Consider the following 26,735-nt stretch of genomic DNA (forward strand, 5'->3'; position numbering starts at 1 on the left):
TTTGGTGACAAAAGACATGTTGTTTAATGCACTGGAACTTATGAATAGTAGGGATAACCATACTTCCTTTGTACTTAGGATGTCACCACTGCCATTCATTCACTTCTTTGAACATACTAACTTGGAGTCTTTCTGGGGTTTGCCAATATTCTGTACAAATGAACCTTCTGTTCAGGACAATCAAGTCTGCCTTTCTACCACAGCTCCTTGTGGTTCCGTTCTTCTCCGTTCTTTTTAATGCACATCCAGCTTTATCCCACTTCCAAGCTTTCCTCAGATGCTCTAGATCTGTTTCCAGGGATCTACCATATCTACCGCCTGTTCTCTCAGTTCCTTACTTCCCAAAACGCTTCTTTCCACTTTTTTTTTTAGGAGAACAGATGCTTTCTCTGGCCCTTTTAAGTGTTAAGTTGTTTCTATGGCTATACTTTTAAGTGTTGTTTCTATGGCTATTTGGAATCCCAAATTGATTGGAAATTTCCCAACGGCACATACATCCCTATTTTTATGCTATTTTCCCATGGTAACCATGCATTCAATAAATATAGTTTATGACTATCCACCATAATTGTGGATATAGCTTTCCTATATATATATATGTGTGTGTGTGTGTATATATATGTATATATAAATGTTATATTTAAGCATTTCATGTGCTGAATTTTTTTGTGTATGTCGTCTACATTTTAGTTCACTTTATATTATAAACTCCTAGAGGAGAATAATTCTGACAGTGATTTTTCTTTTTAAAACGGCTTGCATTAGACTATCTGCAATTAACTGTTAATACTTTGGGCTTTTTGGCAGTGCTTATAAGTCACATAGAATTCTAGAATCAGTTCTCTAGCTAGAAAGGAGCCCAGAGATCATCTAACCCATACCCCATGCTATATTTTCAGGAACCCGAGGGTCAGAGAGGTTAAGGATATCTCCAAAGTCTCACAGCTGGCTATCAAGCCAGGAATAGAATCTGAGTCTCCTCACTCTCATTACAGTATTTTTCCCCCAATACCTCACTGTCCTTTGACATTTTAAAATGTGCAGCAACTGCTTTCTAGTCTCTGAGTATTTGCAGTGAGCAACCCTTAAATTTGTGTTTGTGGCATTATTGCTCAACTTACATAATGAAAGCATAATTTTTGGATGTAGGAAATGAAGATCAAGGAAAAATCTCCACACCTTTTAAAGTAGTGACCAGAATGATTACTGAATACATCATAACACAGTATGATCTAATTAAACGGCATTCAGCATGCTGCTACAAACTAATAATAATAAAAATGACTGCGAAAATACTCTGTATTTGCAAAGTATTATAGTAATTCAAACCCCACCTCCAGTAAGTAGATGCAAAATAGTATTAATAATACAACATGCTGAGCTTGGCTTCAGATGAAATGGTGATGACAACTAGATATGACTCAAAATTGATGCGGAGGAGGCCGCGATTTAATGGAAGGAGGAAATTGCGGTTCTTGGTGCCCAGTGTGATATCCTGAGTTCACTACTCCACCCACCAGGCTCGCAAAGCCACCTCAGACACAAAGCTATGGAGAATGTCTACCTAACAACAAAGCTCTGGCGGCCTCGGGCAGACATGGGTTGTCAGATTTCCTGTCCTTTCCTTCGCGGCCAGCCCCCTCGCTCTGTGAGGGGCTTCGACCACGAAGGATTTCCCAAAGCCCTCTCATGAGAAACCTGCTCAGCAAACCCGGAGGCCCAGCTCCCGCGTGAACGCAAACCTGCACACTTGACTAGCACCCGCTGGCTCTGGAGAAAAACTGAATGACTGTCTCCTGACCAGCTTTCAAGGGCTGCTGTGCGTGCTCTCCAGAGGCTGAACCGATTTCTCGGTAACCCCCACTCTCCCACTTGCCCCCAGTTTTCTCCCACTTTGCAGACCCCAGTCCCTCCCTTCCCCGCCCCTGGCGCCTCATTTTTAAGGCTGCCGCCGCGGGCTGAGGCGACTACAATGCGGCGCGCGGCTGACCCAGCTGCTCCCGCGCTGCCTGCCGTAACCACGGCAACCGCGGGGCGGGGGAGGCGCGGGGCCGCCAGGAATGCGCACTAATTGAAGGCCGAGTTTCCTCCCACAGGGATGAGCAACAAGTGAAGCAAAAATAGTGAGGCGGGATAAAGGCTGGGAGCAGGGGGAGGCGAGGGGGAGCGGCGCGGGGGAGGGGGCGGCAGAGTCACCGCGCAGGATTGGGTGGCTCACGGATTAGGTAAGGGACGGCGCCTTCAAGACCTCATTGGTTCTCCTAACGACCCAGGGCAGTCAAGAGGCGCTACTGTCGTCCTTTACAGTTTAGAAATCTTCCGGCAGATTTTTCAGTGAACAACTATTACGTCAAACCTCCATCTCTTTTTTGGGGGTTGGGGGGGGGTGGGGGGTGTCTTTGCTTTGTTCAGTAGATGAATGGAGATGCAGACATCCAGTGAATAAAATGCCAGCTATCTGCAAAGGTTCAGCAAGTGAAAGGGAGCTGACACTAATTTGGCCAGCCCTCTCAAAGACCTCTGGATCTTCTGTTCTCAAACAAAAGGAGTCCCTTCAAGGTGGTCATTATCTAAAGATGGAGAGACCATTCCTACCAGTTTGCCTGGATGGTCCCATTTGATGCCCATTGTCTTGGCATAATTATTAAGAGCCCCCATCCTCACCCCCCCAACCCCCCCCCATCCCCGTACACACACGTTTTCAATCTCAAAAGTATCCTAGTTTGGACAATAAATTGCAAGGTCACCCCATCTAAAGTCTTCTCATCCAGACTTCAGCCAGATCCTAATCCAACTCTTAGGTGTTCTCCACACCCCTCCAAAACCTTCAGCTAATGGTCTGTGTGGCCTAATTGTTGCATTCAGGTTAGGCAGCAAACTTCCTGTAATTAACTAAGGGTCAACCACAGAGAAATGGGGGCTTCCAACAGCAACCAAAGTAAAGCATGCTGGGAGAGAATGCCCTGAAATCTATTAGCAGCAAGACTCCCACAGGGCTGATGAGGGTCACCTCTGGCAAGGCACAGCACAGATGTCATTGAGAAAATGTGAATCTATTAGTAATAGGCTTGCCAATTCACAAATGGCCCATTAAAGCTTCTGCCCATGGAACCGGCTAAAGGAAAGTCTGCTCTCTAGCAAGAGGCCCTGAAAACAATTCCCTAAAGAGGGTTCCCTCATTAGGGATGACACACTGGCAATGAGATGTGCGGGGTGGAGGGGGTGAAAGAAGGAAACTAGCAGTCATTGAGTTCTTAGGATGTGTCATTTAATCCTCACCATGGGTATTCCATGTTACTCTTTATTATCCCTTCCTCATTTTTACAGATAAGGAAACAGAGGCTCAAAGGCACTGACTTGTCAAAGGGCATATTGCTATGCTGAGTCCAGGGCTCTCTGACCCCAAAGCCCATGCTGTTCACATTGAACCCTGTCCAGCATCCAGACTGACCTTTGGTCAAGATCAGGGTTTCCCAACCTGGGCACTATTGATATTTTGGGCCAGATAATTCTTTGCTAGAGGTAGGGGTGTCCTGTGCATTGCAGGATGTTAGGAGCAATAGCCAAAAACATTTCAAGACGTTACCAAATGTCTCCTCAGAACCGATGACCTAGATCGTTTTAAAATCCAAGTACAGTTGTTAATCTTCTCTTGTATTGTCCTCTAATTGCTTCAGAGATATAACTTTTATCTTCACCCAAAGCCTGTTATTTTAATGGGGACAAGACAGTGTCATTTATTTTCTATCCTCACTGTGCTAGGGACATAGTATGCAGAAATTACTAGTTAAATTCAAACCATATTTGAAGCAAAACTGACTCCATTCTACCATGCCTTTCAGAGAGCAAGTCTGAGATTACACAATAGAGGTCTGAAGCCCTAGAAAACTTCTTAGAAAGATGAAGGGGCATACCACAACTCCACTTCATTTCTCATACAGTAGAATGCTTGTTACTGACCATAATTAACTGGAGCCACATTTTAGATGATGCCTGGCTAACTTTTCTGGCACACAATCCCCATCCCACTTCCCATCCCCCACTTCTCTTCTGTCCCTTACTGCTTCATACATTTTAGCGGTTATTCCGAAAAAGAAAAAAAAAAAAAAAACAAGGCCAACAGAGGCAGAGCAGGTGAGGACCAGGAGTGGGCTGAGGAGAAGATATTGGGGGCTGAGGCCTGGGAAGCCCATCCCTTGCTAGTTTTCTGTCACTCCTTTTGTGTAAGGCTTGGGGTTAACTGTGCTCTCCTGGAGATCTGAAGGCACAGGTGTCTACTGAATACAGAAAGGAGGATTCCCATTCTTCCAGGGGAATAAAACTCTTTCCCGTGGGGCCAGGACAACCGATGCATAATCCAGTCTACAAATGAAAATGTGGGCACAGCCCAAATCAGAAGATGTTCCAAAGAAGTAATCTCCAGATTTATGGGTAGAGTGTGGCTCTGTAATTAATGCCTTCTCTCCCTTCTGCTGGGAGTAAACTTTTTCTTTCTTTTCCCCCAATTCTTTTTCCCTCTTCCTCTGTTTGTAAATCTTCAGGAAAACAGCAGCAGCCACTCTCAGAGATCAAAGTTTTAGCAGGCAACAAAGACCTCCAAGGAGGCTGTTGCCATGGGAACTCTTCGAGCGGAGGCCCTTTTAATCGGCAGATCTCCTTGGTTAGCAGCACCGGGGCTTGGGCTGGCGAATAGGAAGAGGAGGGGGAGGGGGAGCCTTGGCAACAAGTAGCCTTTCTAAACAGCATGAACTAAAGTCACGGGGCTGGGAGGTGGGACGGGATTCAAACTGAGGCAGCAGTGACACCCAGGGAAATGCTAGAGCATCTCTACAACAACCGTAGGAAATATGTTCCCATCAAAACTCGCTAAAGGCAAACAGAAGTTCTGAGATGGCCCCTCCCAAGAATTCACTGGTTTCTTATTATGTCCTGAATGGGGTGTTTCTGTTTGTTTGCGGTACTGGGGATTGAACCCAGGACCTCGTACATGGGAATGAGGCACTCAACCTCTGACCTAGATCCACTCCCCAATGAAAGTTGGTTTTTCATTTGTTTTGTTTTTCTTTTAGGAGGTACCAGGGATCAAACATGGGACAGGTGCTCAACCACTTGAGCTACATCAGCTCCCCCTAAATGGCTTTTTAACACAAATGGGCTGAAAAGTTTATTTTCAACCAGAATAACAATTTCAAGCATAGTGTTTTGAATAGCTTAATTTTTAAAAATTCAAGCACAGCTCCAGCTTTCTTTTCTAGCCTGTTTCTTCACCCTTTGTCTGGGTTATATACTCTATACTTCTGGGTAAGTCACAGGAGGAGATGGAAGGGAAAAAAGAAGCAGGAAAAGAAAAACAAAGGTAATTCTGTCACATTACATTCATGGGGAAGAATCAATCCCAAGTCAGTGCCTACTCACAAGGACCTGCTGGGAGCATTCCTATTTCTGGCTTCCTGGAAGAGCACTCCATTTGGCCCATAAAGAAACAGAAATTGATGTTTGTAATAAATTCCATAAAATGTTAACAGTGCTTCTTTTGCCTGCCTGGCGTTCTTCTCTTCATTTGGAAACAACAACCCAATTTTCCTTTAGGGAGGTACCCCTTTTCCCCTTTCTTTTCATTTCATATGGTTGAGTTGGGTCTCATTGTATACTATGTTCCCACACACACACACACACACACACAGAGCCCACCCCCAGCAATAGGACAAGTGCTCAAATTAGGGAGAAAAAGGTGCTTCATCCTCCTGAGATAGAAGTTGCCAAAGGCCATAAGCCTGGACCTGCGGAGGGCCATCTTTGACCCATATGGAGAAAGCCTGCCTGGGAAGGAAGTTAACACGGGAGAGAACAGAGCCAAGAGATAACAAGGCAGAGAGTCTTAAAAACAAAATTTGAACACCTGGATTCAACCATGCTTGAAGCTGGGAATACTCTTGACTCATCGGTTTCCTGAGCCACAAAGTCCCCTCAAGCCAGTTTGAAGGTCTGTTCCTTGCAACCGAAAGAGTTCTGAGTAATACAACAGTCACCTCTGAATGAGATGAGGCAAGACTTTCTTCTTTTGTACTGTTCTGCTTTATTTGAAATTTCTGCAATTAGCCTCATTTTTTTCTAAAACAGAAATGATATCAAAACAAAAGAGCAGTATTTGAAGCATCACTCTTCATAGAGAATTAATTCTGTAATCTGTGGATCATGGATCATTAAAGTCAGAATCATAGAAAGGACTCTGAAAAGCCATCTTGTTTATCCTAATATGTGAGACAAGAGAACCTGCTTTCATGTTTAAAACTCGTCAGAGAGGGAGTTTCTATAATTTCCTTCAACCGCCCACAATTTCCAAAAATTGTTATTTACCATTAGGGAAGTCTTCTTTCGCTTTATTCTAAACACCCTTTGGCTCACGTCCTCTTATTCTATTCTCAGTCAGTGCAGGGGCAGGAGGAGTGTTCATCCAGCCACATTTCCACCAGGGCCCTATTTTCTACTTGAAGGCCCTTAAAAACAAGCTACCACGTGGAACATCAGAAAGAAGGGGTCAGGCCCTCATATTGTACGTAGAAAGAAGTGAGAATAAGGCAAGCTCCTTTTAGATTTTAAAATAATAACTTCCCTGCTGGGGCCTTCCTGAAATGGTGAGTCCTTTTCCTGCCAGCTGGAGCTGTCCCAGGGAACTTTATTCCTATCCAAACAGTGGCATGGTTCCAGGGTATAAACAGCCTGTCCTGGCCAGTGATCCTAGACCAATGTCTAATCTCAGGATGGCAAATTTTTGGACACTCCTACCTGCTGTGACTGTCTGCTGGTATGGCCCTCCAAACCCAAAAGTCTGTCCAAATATTTCTAAGGTACCTGTCGCTTCCATCTCAAAGCACCCAAAATACTGTGTGCATTTCCAGCTTCAGAATGATTTTACCCTCTGAATCATCAAAAAGAGATGAAAGGGTGTTGGTACAGTTTTTGTGTTTAGTGTTGAATCAGTGGTTTTCCTCTCATTTCTATGAATCACATGTCTGTGGATATTTCTAAAACCTGAGAAGCATCTATAGTGATTTGTAGATGGTTCAGAAATAGAAGGTGGAAGGAGGGGTGGGCCATGTTCAAGGGAGAGGCATACAAGGGAGACAAGAACAACTAGACCTTTGAAGTAAGTATGGGCCTAGGTCAATGGTTATAGGCAGTTTCACTAAGAAATAAAATGAAATACTGAAGTAAACCTGGGGCAAGTAAAAATCATGACCTGTGGCCTCAGGCAGCAACTGCAGTTCTGACATGGCTTTTGCAGGGGAGTATTCGATAGCTACTTAATATAGACAGATAGTGTGGAATTGTGGAAGGAGGATGAGCCTAGAAATCAAAACATTTGGGTATGACAATTAACAATCTTCTTTAATGGAATAACAGTCATAAAACCCGAACATTAATTTCTTCACTCAGAAAATGAAAAAAAAAATGCCTACTCTTCTACCTTGCAAGGTTATTACAGAACAGTTTTGTGAAACATAAATTATTATTAGTTTATATTAAGTGGTAGTAATGGCATTGCTTTGGTGGACATTTGCTGCTTTTGGGCATCTCACAACCATTCTTCCTTTTTTTCTCTAACAGTGCCCTAATTTACTTTGGGGAATTAATTCTTCTCTACATTTTGATGGATTAGCCATCAAGAGCCTCTGATCTTCCAAGGCTGAGCAGTGGATACCTGCTCAAACTGGGCCAGTTGAATTCTTTCCTGAGATTTTAATTTTGAATGGGAAAATATAAGAACAGAAAAAAAAAGTTGAGTCGATTTTTCCTGGCTATGCATCCCTAAAGAGACTGTCCATTATTTTCCTGCTACATTGACCCTGGGTCATTGTTGGTAGGTCAGAGACTGTGCTGTCTTAATCAAACCATTTTAATTTTCTTCCTGGGCACACATAAAATTACAGCAGAAGTGATCCATAGCATCATCAGACCTGGCCCCCCAAAGTCCCACAGGATCTTCCTTTCTTTCTTTCTTTCTTTCTCCCTCCTTCTCTTTCTCCCTCTCTCTTCCCTGTTCATCTAGGAGCAAATGTGTTCAGGAGCCAAACAATGAGAAGTCTAGATCCCTTTAACACCACTTGAAAGGGAGCCACCCAGTTGAACCGCCAAACTCAGAGAAGCTAGAAAGTGTAACCCTAATATATAGTATCCTTTTCCGAGGCTGGTTCTCTGGCCTTCCTTTCCATTCTAATATCCTTCCAATAAATTCATGTTCTTATGTCAGCCAAACCATAGTACCTGATGGATCTATCATTAGTAATAATAACTTAAATCACCAAATAAACAATTTTGACCAAAGAGATTAAACTATTCTATCTCATTTGAGTGTGTAGAGGTTTATAGTATTGACACTTTACAAATCAATAAATATATACTCGACATTGGCTAACATTTAAGAGACACAAGGTAAGTATAATTTATAGATCTTACCCATTTATCATTTTTAAAAATATTCACTAAGGCTTCTATATTATAGACACCATGCATGACATTGCAGATATAAAGATGAATGAAAACTGGTCCTTGTCTCTGAAGAGCTCACAGTCCAGTGTTATTGAAAAGGTTCCAATTTTGTAGGGAAATTAAGACAAGTCCACATGCAGTATCAATGTTACTATTTGCACCGAGTAAAACTGGGATAGAGGCCCAGGAGGCTCTGTCCTCGGCCCTCCTACCAATGATTTTATAAAATTTTCCTGAGTGACTCATCTATTCTCTTATGGTTTTGAGTATCACTCATGATTCTCAAATCTATCATCTCTAATTCTTACTTCTCCCCTGAATTTCAGGCCTACATTTTAATTGTCAACTAGACATCTTCACATTGGTGTTCCACAGGCATCTCATATTCAACACGAGGAGAGACAAACTTATTCTCCTGCCTTCCAGACATGCTTTTCCACCTAGGTTTTCTTTCTCAGTTAATAGGATGGCTACTAGCTAGCTAGAGATCATAGGATCTGCTGACTCCTCTCTCTCCCTTCCTTCCTTCCGTCACTAAGAGCCAGCGTTTCTTTGTTGTCTCCTCTCAATTCACCACTCTGGTTCAGAATCTCCTAACCACTCAGCCGTAGTGCTGCAGGAGCCCCATAACCAATCACTCTGTCCTAGTCTCCTCTCTGCAGTGCATCGTCCACTCCACTACTAATTATTGCACTTGACCCTGAGATCTAACCTTAATGTTTCTTCACAGGCTTCCCCCAAATCATCTGGATGATGTCCAAACTTCTCAGCCTGATTTTATAAGACACTTCACAGTCTTGCTCCATCAACTTTTCTATCTTCACCTCTGTTAGTATAGTGAGGAAACCAAATTCTTCTTAACGTTGCCTCTAACTTATCCCTTTAACTCATCTTTCCTTACTGATTTGTTATCTGAAATTCCAACCAATTTTCTATTCCCCATCTTAGGATCATTTCCAGAAAAAGCTAAAGTGGTAAACTCTTTCAAGTTACCATCAACAATTCCTTTTTCTCACTCTGGTGGGCTTTGTCCATTGAACCCTGATCTACTGCAAAAGATCACAGCTTATTTCCTCTGGTGTTGACACTGGAGAATATGCATCATCCCGTATTTTATAAACCAACCTGTATCCCCTTTTATCTCTATCATGAGGACAGAATTCCTGGGAGGTCATTTTCTCATTATCAAGAGAGCCACATCATTCATGTTCATCTACTTTTAAATCCAAGGATTTTAGAACTGAAATACAGCCCAAAAGTACCTTAGCTGAGTACCTTTTCCTATGCATAAATGCCTGATGTAATAACTCTGATAAGAAATTTTCCACCTCCCTGAATACCTCCAGGCACATGGAATTCTCTCCTTCTGAGACTACCTATTCCAGTCTCAGATGTCTCCAGCTGCTAAGGGTTCTTCTTCCTTTACACTGAGATGGTTCTATTTTACCTGGCCACATAGTCAGAGCAAAATTCCAGTCCCTCTTCTACACAATTTCACTTCCAGGTCCTCCTTCACTAAAGCAAATTCTCCCTGTAGCACACGGACATTAAAATTAGCAAACTGTGGACTCTGCTGTCTTCCCACCAAAGGTCCTCATCCTTGTGGGGTTGACCTCTTAAGTCAGGTTGCTTTCCTAGTTTCATATAAAAAGAATACCTATCAAATAGGCCTGTAGGATATAACTAAACAACTAGAATTTTTAAAACTGCAAAAGTATTTTGAAAAGTTTTATAAAGGAGTGTCAAGATAAAGAAGACTAAGAATTGACTGAGATGGAGACAACATGACATCCCTGTGTAGGACTGATGGACTGTGGTTAACAGTACAAATATGAGGAATGTTCTGTCATCAACTGTAACAAATATACAATACTAATACATTGTGTTAATAATAGTGTAGTTAATGGGAAAATGACACCAAATGTAAGCTATGGACAATAGTTAGCAGTAATATTTTGATGATTTTCTTTTGTCATTTGTAACAAATATTCCACAGCAATGCAGGGTGTTGGTGGTGGGATAATATATGGGAATCTTGTGTGTTATGCATGATTGTTTTATAAACTCACTACTTCTCTAATAAAAAAAAATTAAAAATAAACTTAAATACATTTTGTAAAGGAGTGTCAAGATAAAGAAGACTAAGAACTGTGATTACTCTAAGTGCATTTGGAAACTAAATGCAGTACTTTATGCACCCAAAAAATTCCCACAGATTTTATACTAACTCCTTTAAGTAAATAACACAACTAGTGTTGCCCTAAAAAGTTTACAAAGCAACTTTACTCTGTTTTGAATATTTCTAATTAATGTGAATCATAGCAGAATTATGTGTTTCCCTTCCCCAAGAATTTTAGCACATATCCATTTATCTCTTGGAGATCCTGCTTCAACTGTGATGAGTTTTGATTTGCATCCTCCCAGGTTTTCCTTTGCAATTCTTTTGATTTCTGTTCTTCATTTTCCTCCCATCATTGATGATCATTTCATCTGTGCCTTGCTTTCACCTACCTCTCTGCTGTTGACCTCTTTCCATCCCAGGAATAGCATTTTCACACAAGTTGCTTTGTATGTTTGGCTTCAGAGAAATGTCCTTCATACAATTTAGCACATCCTCAGATGACAAGGCTTTCACTCTATTCATTTCCCCACATTTGCAGAACTGGGATCAAATTATTTAAAGTGGTTTTTACCTGGCCTCCTTTTCCTGCACAGACAATTACTTCTCTGAAAATGGCTGTATTGGCCAAATAACTGTATTCACAATTAGCTAATTGCAGGCTCAATGAGCCACTTGTTCCTTCAAACTTGGCCATTACAGTTGTGTGATTAAGCAGAAATTTATCTTTATATTCTCTTCTGGTTTACAGAGTCACAGCAGATCCCAAATCTGATTTTCCTGTGTTCTTTTGCAACACTGAAATAAGACTTTCACTTCATTATTTCCTTTTAAATATCTGTAATGTTTTCATTCCTTCACAAATCACAGCATACATACTTGATATATCGGACTCAAGGATTATGGAGTTGAATTAAGACCACTCTCTAATAATGTAGACCATTATTACCTTAATCCATTTCGCAAAAGATAAACTAAAGTGGCAGAAGAATAATTGCTTTGCCAAAGTCACACAGTCATGATAGAGACTAAACCTAAAAATCCTAAACAGCAAATATCACTTTCTCCCTGAGGATTCAGTTCTCTACACAGGATAAAAATCAACCTCCAATCCCAATTGCCTTTAAAAGAAAGTACCATTTGAATAAATTGCTTGATACCTGATTTCTTGGAAGCTACCAAAAAATGTATTTTCTTTTGAAAGATGGCTGAGCTGTATATTCTGAACTACCTTTCCTCCTACAACTAACATGGTTTCTTTTTCAATTTTTGTCTGTTTTACTCCAATTTTCTTTTTCAACCAACATTTATAAAGCATGAAATATATGCTCAAGTTTCAGTTTCATATAATGAGATAATCTCCCACTGACACGCCTCCAATCCATGACAGAGGCAAAGGAGCTAAAAGTAATGAATCTTCACTTATGAGGAAATTAATATTAATAAGGATTAGATACATTTGATCTGAGAGTAACTCAGATACTTTTAGGTTTCAAGAAATTTGCCTTCCAATTAAACACCAACATACTTCCCAACAGTTCTCTTCACTGGGCACCTTTACTTACAATAAACTCTCCCATTTATAGTCATCTTTCATTATAATTGTCTTAAGTGGAGGTAATTGGATGGGGAAAGAGTCCAGAGGCTCCGAAGAACCTGACACACAATGAATTCTTATATCTCAGTAATCTCTAACCTGCTTCAAAGGCCTCTTGCATTTTCTTCAATAATTAAAAAGACTAGTAAAAAGTAAGAGAAGAGAAATACCAGGATTAAGGTGAAAGTGGAAGAGAAAAAAAATAAGCAAGCAGAAGAAACATTCAGAACAATGCTAAAAAGGGGTCCATAGCCTCCAAGAAACAATATATAATAAATACAGCTACTGCTCATAAAGAGCATATACTAAAATGAGTTTATTTCTGCACAAAGTTAAAGACTGTGTTTGCAGCCTACTGAGGTACACAGGGAGGAGAATAGACATGATGCAAGCTGTCTAAGATGAAAATGTTGCTAGTGGTTTTCACTTACCCAACACAAGCATTTCCACTGAGTCCTCATTTTTGCCCTCTAAGTCATCAGGGGTGGTGATTATACAATAATAGAGTCCGCTGTCTCCCCACATGAGTTTTCCAATCTGAAGATCTGCATCTGATATCACAAAAAGAAGGGCTCAGTCCTCAAATTCTGTTCTCTAAATGGCAAATACTGAACACAGAGAAGCAGGGGTGGGTGTAGGGGAGGGAGGGTGGCGGCTTCTGGTGTAGCTGCAATATTCTATTTCTATATCCCAGTGGTGGTTGAAAAGGTGTCTACTTTAAACAAGCAAACAACAACAACAACAAAATAACAAAAACTAGAATAGCTGAGACTGGCAAATAAGAGCAGACCTGAAAACTGGCTCATTCTAGCCCAGTGTCAGGAGTAGAAGACTGCTTTGAACCAGGCCTGAAGAGGCTCCTGAGAGGCAGATAAACTCCAGAATTATTCTGGATTCCTGGTAATGAGCTGACTTCACAGGAGTTCTTCAAAATTCGAATAATCCAACAAGTCATGCCAAACCCTGAGGGCCTTTTCTTGTCCAAAGCTTTAGAAGCAGGAGAAAGGGTAGAACTGATGCAAAGCCACCTACAGCTGGGGTCCTGGTACCCACCTGTACACATTCCTTCTCCCAGTGCAGAACCTTCTAAGGGAAGTCTGCTTTCTGAGATTCGGGAAGAGCCATAAAGGCTGATGCCAAGGTAAAGGATGTTTGGCTGAAGGAGTTCTTTCAACAGAAACCATCTCGATTTGGTTCTGAAAACAAGTCTTTGAGACTAGAGGTCAGGCCCTGTAAAGACTAATTCCAAAGCTTACCTTGGTCTTCTCGAGATTCAACACCCTCCACCCTTCTTCCCATCTACTGGATCTCTTGATGCTTCTGCCTTCCAAAAATCAGTCTTGAGGGGTTGAAGGGGTGAGAGGCAGATAGCCCCTTGTCTCTGGAAAGAATGGAACTAACCTCCCCCATTCCACAGGTTCAGGGGGCTTTCTTACCATGGACAATTGTGATCTCTCTGCCCCTGTAGAAATCTCCCAGGGTGACAGTAGAGCCCTGTTTTGAGGCAACCACTCGGACAGTCCTTCTGCTATCCAAACAATCCAGGTAGGGGTCCCATTCCAGGTTTCTCTTGCTGAGAGGCTGGGCCCGGGGAGAGGACATGCCCAAGGACTCCCCCATGCGATCCTGGCAGTAGGATTTGAACTTCCACTGCACAACTGCAGGCTGATGGGAGGATGTGGAGAAGTGGCAGCGAAGCACGGTGGGCTGGAAGAGCATGGCCACCTTCTTCTTTTCGGGCACTGTGACCTGAAGGCCTTCAGCCATGGCTGCAAAACAGAATGAACGTGTCCTAATGGGATCCATAATTCTGATCTCACCTCATGCCACATGGTCACTCATTTCCATCTCACCTCTCTAACTTGTTCCTCCTCCAGTTTTCTCCATCACAATTAAAGGCATCTTTATACATCAGGTTACCTTATCTAGACCTCACCGCCCATTTCCAATCGGTCACTAAGTCATGTCAACTTGATCTCTTAACATCAATATTTTTTCCCTCCTCTTCAACCTCACTACCATTGCTTTTGCTTAGGCCCTCCTCATTTCTTGCCTACAATATTGTAATCATCTCTTGTCTGGTCTCCCTGCTTGCAGTCTGCCCATCCTATACATTCTCCTTGCTATAGTTAAGATGATTTTTCTCAATTTGGCTGTTGTGATTCTTATTCTTAAAACCCTTCGCTCATCCTCCATGGCCTTGAGGATCAATTCCAAATGCCCTGGCAAGGCATCCGAGGTGCTCCATCATCCAGCTCCTCTTGCCTGCCTGGCCTTACCCCTTGTGACATCTCTATTTGAACCCTAAGATGCAGGAATACCACACAACTGACGGTTTCCAAGTGGGCCATGCTATTTCCACTTCTTTCCCTGGGAAATTCTTTATATCTTTCACAACCCAGTTCAAAGGCTTCTTTTAAAGCCTTCTCAGACCAACCAATCAGAGTTTGCCACTTCCTCTTTTGTGTTGTAAGTAAAACCAGCACTCCCCACTAGACATTTACTATAGTAATTTTGCAAGTATTTATTTTCATGCAAATAGGAAAAAAAAAAAGCTCTGTTAGACTCATCAGGTAAGGACTGGTCTTATTTTGCTGCCCTGGCTTATGAAGCACATAGGTACCGAAAAAATATGTGATAAATAATGACAATGGAGCCAGAGGTGTGACTTCTGGAGGAAGTAACTTCCCTTCCAGCTGGTGACTAAGCAAAGGGGACAGAGATGAAGGGGGAAGAAGGATTTGACAGAAATAGAAAATTTCAGATCAAAAGCAGCAGACTAAGTTCAGAAGCTTTGAAGGGTAATCAAAAAAGAAAAAAAAAAAAAGGCTAGAAGGTTGATGAGAAGTTTAAGTGGTAAAAGGAGCCAGCCTGAGGCTTGATGTCCAAGCAAAAGGGAAATTTCCATGAATGGAAGACCAGAGGAGTGTTTGAGAGGCCAAGTGTCTTTATGAACTTAATAGTAAGATATAGAAATTCCTAGAAAAGAAGACAGAACTTCCGCCAATGAATGGTAGAAGTCAGAGAGTTTCTACCTGGATCTGAGGTTTGAAGCAGAAATAGACTCAGGATGAAAGGCAAAAAAAAAAAAAAAAAAAAAATCAGAACTGAATAGCAAGACATGATAAAGAGGTTTCTGAACTGAATCTGGGAACCTGCCAAATCAGCTTCAGGTAAGTTGAGGAAGACAGTTTCCTCCTAGAACCACAGGGTGGAGTTGGGACTTGAAAGAAAGGGGCACTAGTTCCTTGGGGTGTTTCCTTTCCTTTCTTAGTGCCAGCGTTCCCAATCATATCCCATAGCACAAACTCACCCTCACAGCTCAAATATACTTATTTAATTTATGAATTCACCTCCTTACTGAAGCACCTTTGACAAGAGCAAGATGTTTGTGCTCACATCTTCTGATTTCCAGACTACAGTCTCTTTTCAATGGGACTCTTCCTATGAAAAAACTAGGTTCTAATTTCTGTAAGAAAAGGTTTCTGCATTCTGTGGAATTTGAACTGAATGCAACAGTACCTGAGAGGTATCAGCAGAGTGTTTTGGACCTACCAATAGCTTTCTGTGGAATGAATGGACGGTTGAGCTAATGAATGACTACTAATAAGGGAATTTCTAGGTAAAATGAGTCATAGATAGCACGGCATAGTGAGACAGCTTTGGCATCAAACAGGCAGGGCTTTGTCTCTTACCCAGTTATATACTAGCTATGAGGGCTTAATGAAGTCTCTAACTCTCTGAGACTTACTTTCTTCATCTATAAAATGAGCATCATAATCATTACTCATGGTTTTGCTAACAAATATTATTTTATTAGGTGCCTGCCGAGGACTCTAGAGCAGAGCCCTGCGACTGGCAGAGAACAGGGTCTCAAATGCTAGTCCTCCCTCTCCTCGCCTGACTGCCCTTCACCTCCAGTTCTGCAGCTCCTGAATCTCAATGACCATCCAGCACCAAGAAGTTACAGCCAGATTATATAGATCAGTCTCATCAAGGGGAAATAATTTCTGTCTGGAAGCTCACTGGAGAACACCCAGTTCTCTGGCACTTCTGCTTCCGACCAGACCCCTTTCCCACCCTTATGTTGATGGGGCCCATTTCATTCTCCCTGATTCACAGCTGGATTAGGAAAATAAATGTCTTCTTTGCAGTGTCTCCTTAAATTCTATTGCAATAAAATTTTAAATTAATTGCAATTCTTCAAATACTTAAACACCTATTTTTCTGAGTGACAAAAATGGGACTGAGATGGAGTGACTTCAATTAGCAGGAGCTGAGGTTGGGTAATCACAGATATTGTTTCCCATACAATGCTGTACACTTGACCACACCACCTTTCTGTTCTGCTACCTAGTCAGGCTCTTCTTGGGAAACCACATGCCCTCGCCTTTCTAGGATAAATAAAACCAGCAAAGAAGGCAGGTGCTATACAGAAATGTGGCTGGTTTTATGTTGTTGTCATTCTTTCTTTTTTGAGAGTTAAGAATGGTGTTTTGTTCATAAGATTACTAAGAATAACCTCAGTTCTGTTCTCTGTTAATGAGATTAGCCACTTGGGCAAGTTGTTGGACTTCCTTAATTATTAACAGAGGCTAGTCAATTCTCAGCTTCTTCCATGACATGCACATAAACTCATTGTCCAAGGAATAAGAAGTTCATTCTCAGAAACATCTGCCTTTTTCTAGCATGATAGATAAAGGCATGGATTTTGGAGTAGACCCTAAATTAGAATCCAAGTCCTACCATTTCCTAGTTGCAGGCAGATTACTCACCTCTTAAGTTTCAGTTTCCTCACTGGTAAAACCAGGATAACAGGAACTACCTTATGGAATTGTCTGAAGGTTGAATGAGATTTTATCCTCAACACTAAGGATATGATGTGGATTTATGGTAAGTGCTCAAACATCACTGATGCTGTTGACTGGGCTAAGCACTTCTGTGAAGATATAAACCTAGAGCTAACCAAGAATAGATAGCAGGGCTTGAGACACTATGTGTATATAGGGCAGAAGGGCACAGGGATGCTAGAATATGTAATCAGTAGTTCAGGGACAGTTCCTTCATGTGCTCATCACTGCACAATCACACATGTACTCCTGGAAGTCAGAAATAGAAGAGTTAGTGTGTGTGTGTTTTGCCTAGGGATATGTACATGTGCAGGCTTAATGGGAACCCTAAGGATAGATCTGGATAGATACAGAGGATGAGGCTAGAAATTCTGAAGGTTTATTGAATCTTTGGAGAACACAAGATCAAAGAGTTAGAGATAAAGTTGAAGAATGCCAACCCCTGTCCCAGCTCTAAAGACATCAATTCCCAAGCACCCTGACCAAGCTTCTTAGGAACCCCATTCCTTCAGCAGGGTGTGGTCTAGAACTGCTCTTCTGGTCCTAACCCTGGATCCTGGGTGAGGGGTTGGGTAACTTGTACCCATTGAGCTGCATCTCTTTCCCTTCACCTATTCAGAAGACTGTGTTTCCATTTTGATGTCCTGATTTGCAATCTGGTTGCCCCACTGGGACTGAAGCCTTGCTCTGAACTCCAGTCTGCTTGCCTAGGGCCCCAATACCAGCCCCTTCTCAGGTGAGTTGGGTATTGTTTTCCATATTCCTCAAGCATGGCTGATCCAAATCTGAAACAGTGACACTGCTACCCACCCAACTTCAAAAATACATTTCCCAGGGAAGTGGCTGTGGCTCAAACAGTTAGGGTCCCATCTACCATATGGGAAGCCCTGGGTTCACATCCCGGGGCCTCCTTGTGAAGGCAGCTCACCCTCATGCTGCGGAGAGCCGCTGGCCCGCAAGCACCAAAGAGAGCCCACTCAGCAAGGTGACCCAACAAAAAGGGAGACAAGTTAAAAACACAGAAGTGTGCGCAGTGAATGGACACAGACAGCGACAATAAGCAAGCCACAAGGGGGTAGGAATTAAAAAAAAAATACATCTCCCTGATCAGGCTGCTCAGAGATGGTAGTTGATTGGGGTGGGAATCAGAATTTCCAGTCCCCTATGGACACTGAGATTTGGCCTGGGAACACCCTCCCTTTGGCTGCCACTCCAAAAGATCTGCACTATAACAGGTCAGTGTCCTGAGCTTGGACCCCACCTCTTAAGGCTTTTTTGTTTTTCTAGTTCACAGTTTGACAGATGCCAAAAACCTAGTGGTTTAGAGTGGACTTACTGGTATTCTACTATAGAGTAATTGTGACACTAACAATGGAAGAAATTATATCATTGATGTGGAGGCTGTGGCCACAGGAGTTACTGAAGGCAGGGAGAGGGAAAAAGAGGTGAGATATGGGGGCATTTTCTGGACTTGGAGTTGTCCTGAATGATATTGCAGGGACAGATGCAGGACATCATATATCCTGCCATAACCCACTGAATGGACTGGGAGAGAGTATAAACTATAATGTAAACTATATTCCATGCTTAGTGGCAATGCTCTAAAATGTGTTCATCAATTGCAATAAATGTACCACACTAAAGAAAGAAGTTGTTGATGTGGGAAAGATGGAGGGTGTGGGGAGTGGGGCATATGGGAACCTCCTATATTTTTTTAATGTAACATTTTGTGTGATCTATGTATCTTTAACAAATAAATTAAAAACACATTTTAAAGAAACCTAGTCCTTTATGCTATAAATACTTCTCACAGCCTATATAAGTTTTTATAGGCTAATAAGAATATATAACTATAACTTAGAATATCAGGTAAATATATTAAAATTTATCAGCCTCTTTGTAGTTTTAATCTGTGCATTTGATCTAAGAAATCTTATTCATTTCCATGTTTCCAGCTACCATTTAAGTCTCAGGCCCTCTACTCCCTTGAGCATCATCACCTGTTTAACAGACATTTGAAGTTTAATGCATCTAAACCTCATTCGTCATCTCATCTTTATCCACATCTAATATTGCTTATAAACAAGTTCTTCCCCCAGTCCCAGCTCTTTTGCTAGTATACCACTTATCCTTTCACTCCTGACAGAACTCTTAGTGTGTTTGAAAATTTCCTGTCGCTGACCACATTCAGTAAGTCACTCTAAAAATCTCTCAAATTTATCCCTTCTCTATTCCCACTGACACTCCCTTAAATCAGGTGTCTATGCCTGCTGCTGGCTAATTGTTATTAAGTACTTATTATGTCACAGAGACTGTACAAAGTGCTTTTCATGTAATATCTCAATTAATTATCTCAAATCCTATAATGTAAGCATTATTACAATTACACCCATTTTATAGATGAAGAAACTGAATCTCAGCAAATATCTATAACTTACTTAACATCTCAGAGTTAACAGGTGCTAGGCAGATTTGAACCCAGGCTGACTGTTTCCAAAGTTCTGAACCATCACTTTACAGAGGTCCTCATTACCTCCTAGGTTTTATACCACCCTTTAAGTGGTCTCCCTACCTCCAGCCCAATCCACTCTCCACATTCTTTCCAGAGTATTATTTTTAAAATATGTATCCACTTATGTCATTCCACTGCTTTAAGGTATCCACTGACTCTCCATTCCTTCCAGGATAAAATCCCAATTCCTTGACAGGGCACACAAGGCCTTTTCCATGATGTGGCCCCAACCACATTCTAGCCTTCCTGAAATATTTTCCATCCCTTGCCTAAGAACATGTTATTCTCTCCACCTCAGGAAATATTAGGGAAAGTGAAGGAGTTCCAGGGAGTCCAAAAGAAAGAAACACTGAGTGTGGGTCATTCACACATGTGAATGCACACCCGTGCCAGCACAGTGGGTAGGTGGGACTTTGAATCCAGGCACTGGTGACACCATAGAGGGTCTGAGTTTTCAAAGTTCTTATAAAGAAAATTACAGAGGTACAGAAAGAATCTGTGCTTTGTCTTATAAGCTAAAGCAGATGTTCCAGAAACCTGGAGAGTCAGCTTGTGGAAGAGAACAAAAGATAGCAAAAGCAGTGGAGTGAGGCAAGGGATTATACTGTATAGAACACACCTATAAAAATTAGAACCCTTTAAAAAAGGGGGGGGGGGGGGGAACTCCTAAAAGAAGCACTAGATGGTATATTATGGATCACAGGTTATGTGCTATATTTGCAGAGGAAGATGTCACTGCTGATAGGCCACAAGACCATTCTTACCATTTTTATTGTACACCTGCAGAAAACTGTCCTTAGCTATCTAATTTAAATCCAGTTAAAAACATATTTGAAAACACTATGCTAAGTGCTGGGGGAACATTCAAAAGACCTCTCCCTGATCTTGAGAAATTCAATATAAATTTGGTTCCTAACTATAAGGTCCCTGAGGGCAGGGATTTAGTTGGTCTTAAATCCCAGTGTATAGAAAAGCCATAAAACATAGATGCAGCTCAAAAAATGTTTGTGGAATGACTGAATGACTGAATGGATGAATGAATGAATGAACGAACAAATGAATGAAAGAACAAGTGAGTCCAAGGGGCCTTTCTTAGGCAGTACTGAGTGCAGAGAAAGAACTCTGGCCAATAAATTCAAAAGCTGCCTAAAGACAGAGTGGTGAGTGACAGCTCAGAGCAGCAGCCCCAACCTCAGCTGTGGGCTAACTAACTAGTCACCAGGCCAGGGCAGATGAGCTCCAATTGCAGACAATGCTTCCCTGTATGTGGTAAAATCAGGTCCTGCCCCAATTTTCATGTAAAGAAAAGGATTCTATATATGACAAACTATGTTCTTGAGAGAATAACAAAAGCAGTATCTAAAGCAATGCTGTTCTTATTTTAGCACTTTCATTTTTTCAAAGCAAGTTCCTTTTCCCCACTAGTTGTAAGCTATGCCTGCCAGCATCTTTGAGAGGCAGATCCATAAGCACAGCCCCATTTTAGAGAAACAGAGTTTGCTAAAGGTCATGGAAAATTATCATCATTATAGACAGGCATCTTTTGAAATTTTGGATAAAGCTCACTCTTACCTTAACCCTTTAAATTTCAGAAGCAGGATAAGACCTCAGAATTTGCTCATTCCCTAGCATATCTTGGCCTTTTGTCTCCTAAGGTTTTCCTTCCACTCAGTGTAATAATAAAAATCTTCTCTTTCTCGCCTTCATGTTAGAAGTTCTTCAAGAAATTCATCTTTGTCTTCATATTTTTAACCTATTTGCCCAATTTCCTAAGGCACTTTTTAGGAACAACTGATAGGCAGGACTTCTAAGCAGAGAAGATGAATAGAGTATGTCCAAACATCTCCACTAGATTTGGTGCACAGTCCAGACAAGAATAGACAAATTTGTCCATCCCTTAGTAGTACTGCCAAGATAGGAGCAAAACATTTTGGAGAATGCTGACCTACAGGTTCAAGGTTTAAAGCCAAAGGGAACGTAGCTGCAGATCAGCTGTGGAATGGGTGAGCTGCTGAGATTTGGGGGCTTTTTGTTGCTGTACCAAAATGCTGACTAATACACCTAGTTTGGCTGGGATGAGGTCAGAGATAGAGATGGGGAGGTTTATAATAGGTATTGAGGGCCTACTGTGTACCAAATGTTATGCTAGGAATTTTATATAATTTCACCTTAATTATCACAACAACCCCACAACATAGGTAAGCTTCACATTTTAAAGCCAAAGAAAATAAAGTTAAAAGAGGTTAACTCTAGGTAACTTTGAGTCCATGTCCATCCTATGTGCCTGTAAGCCTGCCTCCTGATGAGCCAAGGGTATGGAAGATACAGGATTTCAGCTGAATGCAAGGATCCTACTTCTAACTCAGAACTGTACTTCCTGCAGGGCTCCAGACGCTGAAGCAGAACAGAGGAAGCAGCATGTTCCTCTGAGTTCATCCTTGTGTCTTGGCCCATAAAGAACTCTAGGCATCCAAAATTTCTCCTTTCATTTTCAGAGAGCCAAAACCTGTCTCAAAAACCAAGATTTTAAGGACACATATGCCACAGCTTTATCTTGCATGGCTCTTGGGTGCACAGCACCAGCTGGGCTCTGAAGTGCCTCAGTATCTGCTTTATCACTGGGTCACATCCTCTGTCCTCCTGTGACTTGCAAGCAAACTCCTTTCCCATGTGTGATAGTTCGAAGCTGTCTGTACCTCAGAAAAGTATGTTCTTAAAGTTAATCCATTCCGGTGGGTGTGGCCCCATTATACGTAGGATCTTTTGGTGAGTAGGATCTTAAGTTAAGAAGTGACCCACCCAGAAGAGAAGGGAGAGACCAGCAGACACTGCCATGTACCTTGCCATGTGCCAGAGGTATCCAGAATCACTGGGAGCTATCTTCCAGAAGAAAGCATCACCTTGATGATGCCTTGATTTGGACATTTTTCTCAGCCTCAAGCTGTAAGTTTGTAAGCTAATAACTTCCCATTGTTAAAAGTCAACCTATTTTATGGTATTTGCTTTGAACAGCTTCAGCAAACTAGAATACCGCGTATCTCAGAATTTAATTAGAAATACTAACTGCCATTCTTTCTCACTTTTTTTCCTGCAATATTTCCCTGAATTCTATGAACTTTAAGCCTTAATACTCAATGCCCTGTAATAGACACCATGTGTATTCATCTAAAGTTCTAGTATGATCCTCTGTAAATGAAAAATGTTTCCCTTGGATCCAGGCACTTGAAGCAACCAAGGCATATTAAGTCAGTGACACTGTTTGATAACCAAGAAGACACTGTGATAGCATGAGCAATGAAAGAAAAAAACAGATAAATGGGACCTCCTCAAAATTAAAGACTTTTGTGCTTCAAAAAAAAAAACAAAAAACAAAACAAAACGAAGAGGATACCATGGACTTGGACAAGTCACTTATTCTCTCTGAGTTTTGGTCTCATGTATCAATAGGTAATGCCAGCCTTGCTTACTTAGAAGGGTCAAATGGGATATTGTACACAAGGGCCATTTAACACATAGAAAAGAATTAAAGTATGTTAAAAAAAAAAAAAAGTACAGCAACCTTTTTCATACCTCTCTTCATATTCCTGATTGGGAAAAGGGATGTGTAGGAGATAAGATAGCTGGAAGGAATGAAAAAGAGAGTAAATCTGGAGCAAAAAGTTTAGACTGAAAGAGACATTCTAGGGCCTTGTTGGCTAGAATAGGAATTGTGCCATTTGGTCCCCAACATGTCTTTACCAGTCCCCAACATGAACACAGTTAATTACCCAGAGCGGACCCTATCCTGTCCACCAAAAACTGGATGCTACTCCATTTATTCCTCCAAAAATTCTAGTAAGAGCCTAGCTGATATTTTTCATTCTAATCATTAATGGTCTTGGAAAGACTGAAGAAAATTGGGGTTCCCTGAAGGCTCTTCACTGGATGAATTCTAAAAAGAAGCCTGGCCTGTTGCTCTTTAGTTTGGATTTCCAACTTCCATATGATCATCAAAATGACATGGAGAAAAGCTCAGAAACATAGGATCTTAAAGCTGAATGTGACCCTAGGAGTCATATCATTCAACAGATTATAAGACCAAGACCCCAACTTGCCCAAGGTTATACAGTTAATATTTATAGGAGATGGGACTGGAACTCAGTTCTCAATTCCCAGGCCAGGGTTATTCCCCACTAATCAAATACTAGTATTAATATTAAACATAGTACTAGTTTATTCCATGACTACTAGTACTAATACCCAAGGCTGTATAAACTAGCTACCCAGCAGAATCATGTGAATCTAAAATCTAAAGACTGATGGAAATACTGAAAACAATCCCTCTCTTCTAGTCCAGAAAGAAGCAGCCAGGCGGGAGGGGTGGTGGGGAGTGGGGAGAGCTGTGAAAAAGTGTTGAAAGAAGGTGCTCTAGCATGAACAAGGCCAATTCCATGGGGCAAGTAGAACAGAGAAGGGAGAGCAAATGGAAGGTATATAGGACAGGAAAGGAGCTCATGGAAGTTGAAGTGTCAGCAATCTCTAAGGGACTCTTCATTCTCCAGGGCTAATAACTTTAACTCAGATTCATGCCTGTCCTCACATGGTCATCAGACATCTACCCAAATGCAACCAGACCAGGTAACAACCACTCCCAGTTACCTCCATCCCTGCTTTAGGAGCCCCTCTGAGGCACCCCATTATACTTGGTGCAGATCTCTATTAGTGCTACTTCATAATTGTCTCCACCACTAGACTGTGAGCCCCTTGAAGGCAAGGCTTGTGTCTTAGTCACCTCATTAACCCAAGTACAATGCCTGGGACATGGCAGAAATTCCATGACTGACTATACACGAATAAATGCCTTAACCCTGCCATCATCTCTTCTGCTTTCAGAGAGGATCCACCCACCCCTGGCTGGGGCTGGATATGCCTCCTCTATGTTCTCATGGCATGTGTGGCTCTCACAATAGGCCTTCCACCACCATATCAAAATTACCCGCAAACTTGTTTGAGTCATTTACTAGACTGACAACTCTTTGATCACACGAACTGTGTCTCCTTAATCTCTTTAGTCTCAGCACCTGTCAGAGTACTTAGAAATAAAAGGAATTTAATACATACTTGTAGAATGAATGAATGAATGAATGAATGAATGAAACCAAAAGAAATGCTAATAGAAAAAGCAGTCTTCATCAGAGAGAGACCCAAAAGAATCTCCAGGAAAACACACTGACAGTTTAGGGAGTATATTTCCAGTGTTGCTACAGCTCTAGTGTTTCTCACAGCCTCTGTCTCCAGGAATGGATGAAATACCACCCATATTCAGGAACAAAGAAAGAGTGAACCCTCCTTCAAGTCTGATTGCTTGATGGCACCTGTTGCTAAAATAGCAGCTGGTAAGCATTTTGCTTTATTCAAAACAACAGCAACAAAACAATCTATTACAGGAAACAGCATCACAATGACAATAAGAAATCATGAGGCTAAATATACAGCAGAAAGATAGGGAATTTTAGCAATGAAAGACAAGGAAGGAGCTGCTAGAGCCTGAAGAAAAAACTGAAGTGTTGATTAGAAATTGCTCAGCCTGCATTAAAAGAGAAGCAAGTGGAGGGGGGTGGAAGTAGAAAAAGAGAGAAGGGGAGAAGGGGGAAAGAGAGAGAAAAAGGAGGAAAAGGAGAGAGGGGGAGAAAGAAAGAGAGGGAGGAGGGAATGAATGTGTTTCTTCCCTGGCTCTGTCTCATTTTTAACCTGTATTTTCCTTTCTCCCTCCCTTTCTACCACCCCCTCAAGAAAGAATTCATTGATTGAGCCAGGCTAAAATTTCTTACCTTTCCTCTGATGGTTTCTCTGTGAAGAATGAGTCCAAATCTATCTCATCCTTGACTGCTGCTCCCTCCTCCCTCCTCCTCTCCGGTCACCATTGTTAGCTCCTCTACTTTGCTCCAGCTAAGAGGCAGCTTGTCCACTGGCACCTCTGACAACAGTGATGGCATGGGGCGGGGAGCGGAAAGCTAGGATTGCGGGACACCAGGGGGTGATGAGTGGGATCTCTGAAGCCAGCCTCACTTGCAGAGCAAAGAAGCCAGGACCATCTGACAGCTGAGATGGCCCTGCCAACTAACCTGTTGCCTGCTTCAAGGTAGAAGCAGCCTCTCCAGGTGCAGAGGGCAGAAGTCATGGAGAAAGTATCACCTCCCCTCAAAACAAAAACAAAACAAAGCAAAAATCCAGAGAGGCAGTTAAGAATACAAACAGGACTGGCCTGGGATTTGAGAAAACCGGGCCCTAATGCCTGCTCTACCACAAGTCCGCAGTATGCATATGGCCTTGTTGGACTAGATTTCCTGTGCTTCCTTCCAGTGATAAGATTCTACTGCACTAAAAGCTGTTAAAAGTCTAGCAAGGTCTGTGGGTTCCCCTTCTTCTCCCCCTCACCCCCTCCTAGCAAATGCCCAGAATGCTTCCCTTGGGCAGACCCCAGGATGACTGCAAAAACATGTTCTGACCTGGAGATACTTCCCCAAATGCCTGGCTAGCCTCAGTGAGGTGGTGGCCTGCTGGCTTGAGTCCTAAGTTACCCTTGAAAATAACTGAGAAGTAGAGGCAAATTAAGGACATTCAGAATCAGTGAGGGTGGAAGTGGAAAGCACTGGGCCAGGGGAGGGGGAAGGCATGGATCAGCCAAACCCTGAAATTAGAGATGATTCATATTTGAATAATGTGGGAGGGATGAACTCAGAGCAGCCAAGAGAAGAGGCTATGCTGAGTGTCCCCCACCTCCATCTAAACTCAGCAGGGAACAAGAGCCAGTGTTAGGGGCCCTATGTGTGAAATAGTAAAAAAATTCAGGCAATCAATAATCTCAATCTGAAGCTAAGGGAAATGCAGTTTGGCCTTTCTTTCTTCTTTAATGTATTTTCCTCCCTTGCAATTACTTGCCTTCAATATTTCAAAATTCTTTTCTCTTTCTCCCGTTGACATTTTTCCAAATCTTCTGACTGATGTCCCAAGAGGGGGAAAACTTTCATTTTTCTGGTGCAATTTTCCATTTTCTCCCCTGCCCTTCACTGTCCCTATCCTTTCCTCACAACCTTTCTGACCCCCTCACCCTTGTTTCCTCCAACACTTCGTCTCCTTGCTTTGAATTGTTTCCCTGATCCAGTCCAAGCCTCCAAGCCACCAAGT

General features: G+C 41.9%; 1 protein-coding gene across 8 annotated transcripts in view; it reads right to left on the minus strand.

Annotated features, from left to right (window-relative positions):
• Positions 1-26,735, minus strand: part of ILDR2 (immunoglobulin like domain containing receptor 2) — a 59,066-nt gene that overhangs the window by 31,125 nt on the left and 1,206 nt on the right. For 4 of the 8 annotated variants that reach the window (XR_011645478.1, XM_058310063.2, XM_058310066.2 and 1 more), the window contains exons 2-3: positions 13,643-13,975; positions 12,638-12,757 (exon numbers count right to left, since the gene is read on the minus strand). Coding sequence is in view for 7 of the 8 variants with exons in the window: in XM_058310063.2 (XP_058166046.1) it covers positions 12,638-12,757; positions 13,643-13,975 (453 nt within the window). In the remaining variant the exon portion in view is untranslated. Of the gene's footprint in view, positions 1-12,637; positions 12,758-13,642; positions 13,976-25,378; positions 26,199-26,735 lie in introns of those variants that run through there. The other 4 variants (XM_058310067.2, XM_071207556.1, XM_071207555.1 and 1 more) reach the window with 3 other exon arrangements.

The sequence above is a fragment of the Dasypus novemcinctus genome, chromosome 13 (assembly GCF_030445035.2).
Source record: "Dasypus novemcinctus isolate mDasNov1 chromosome 13, mDasNov1.1.hap2, whole genome shotgun sequence".
Lineage (NCBI taxonomy): Eukaryota > Metazoa > Chordata > Mammalia > Cingulata > Dasypodidae > Dasypus > Dasypus novemcinctus.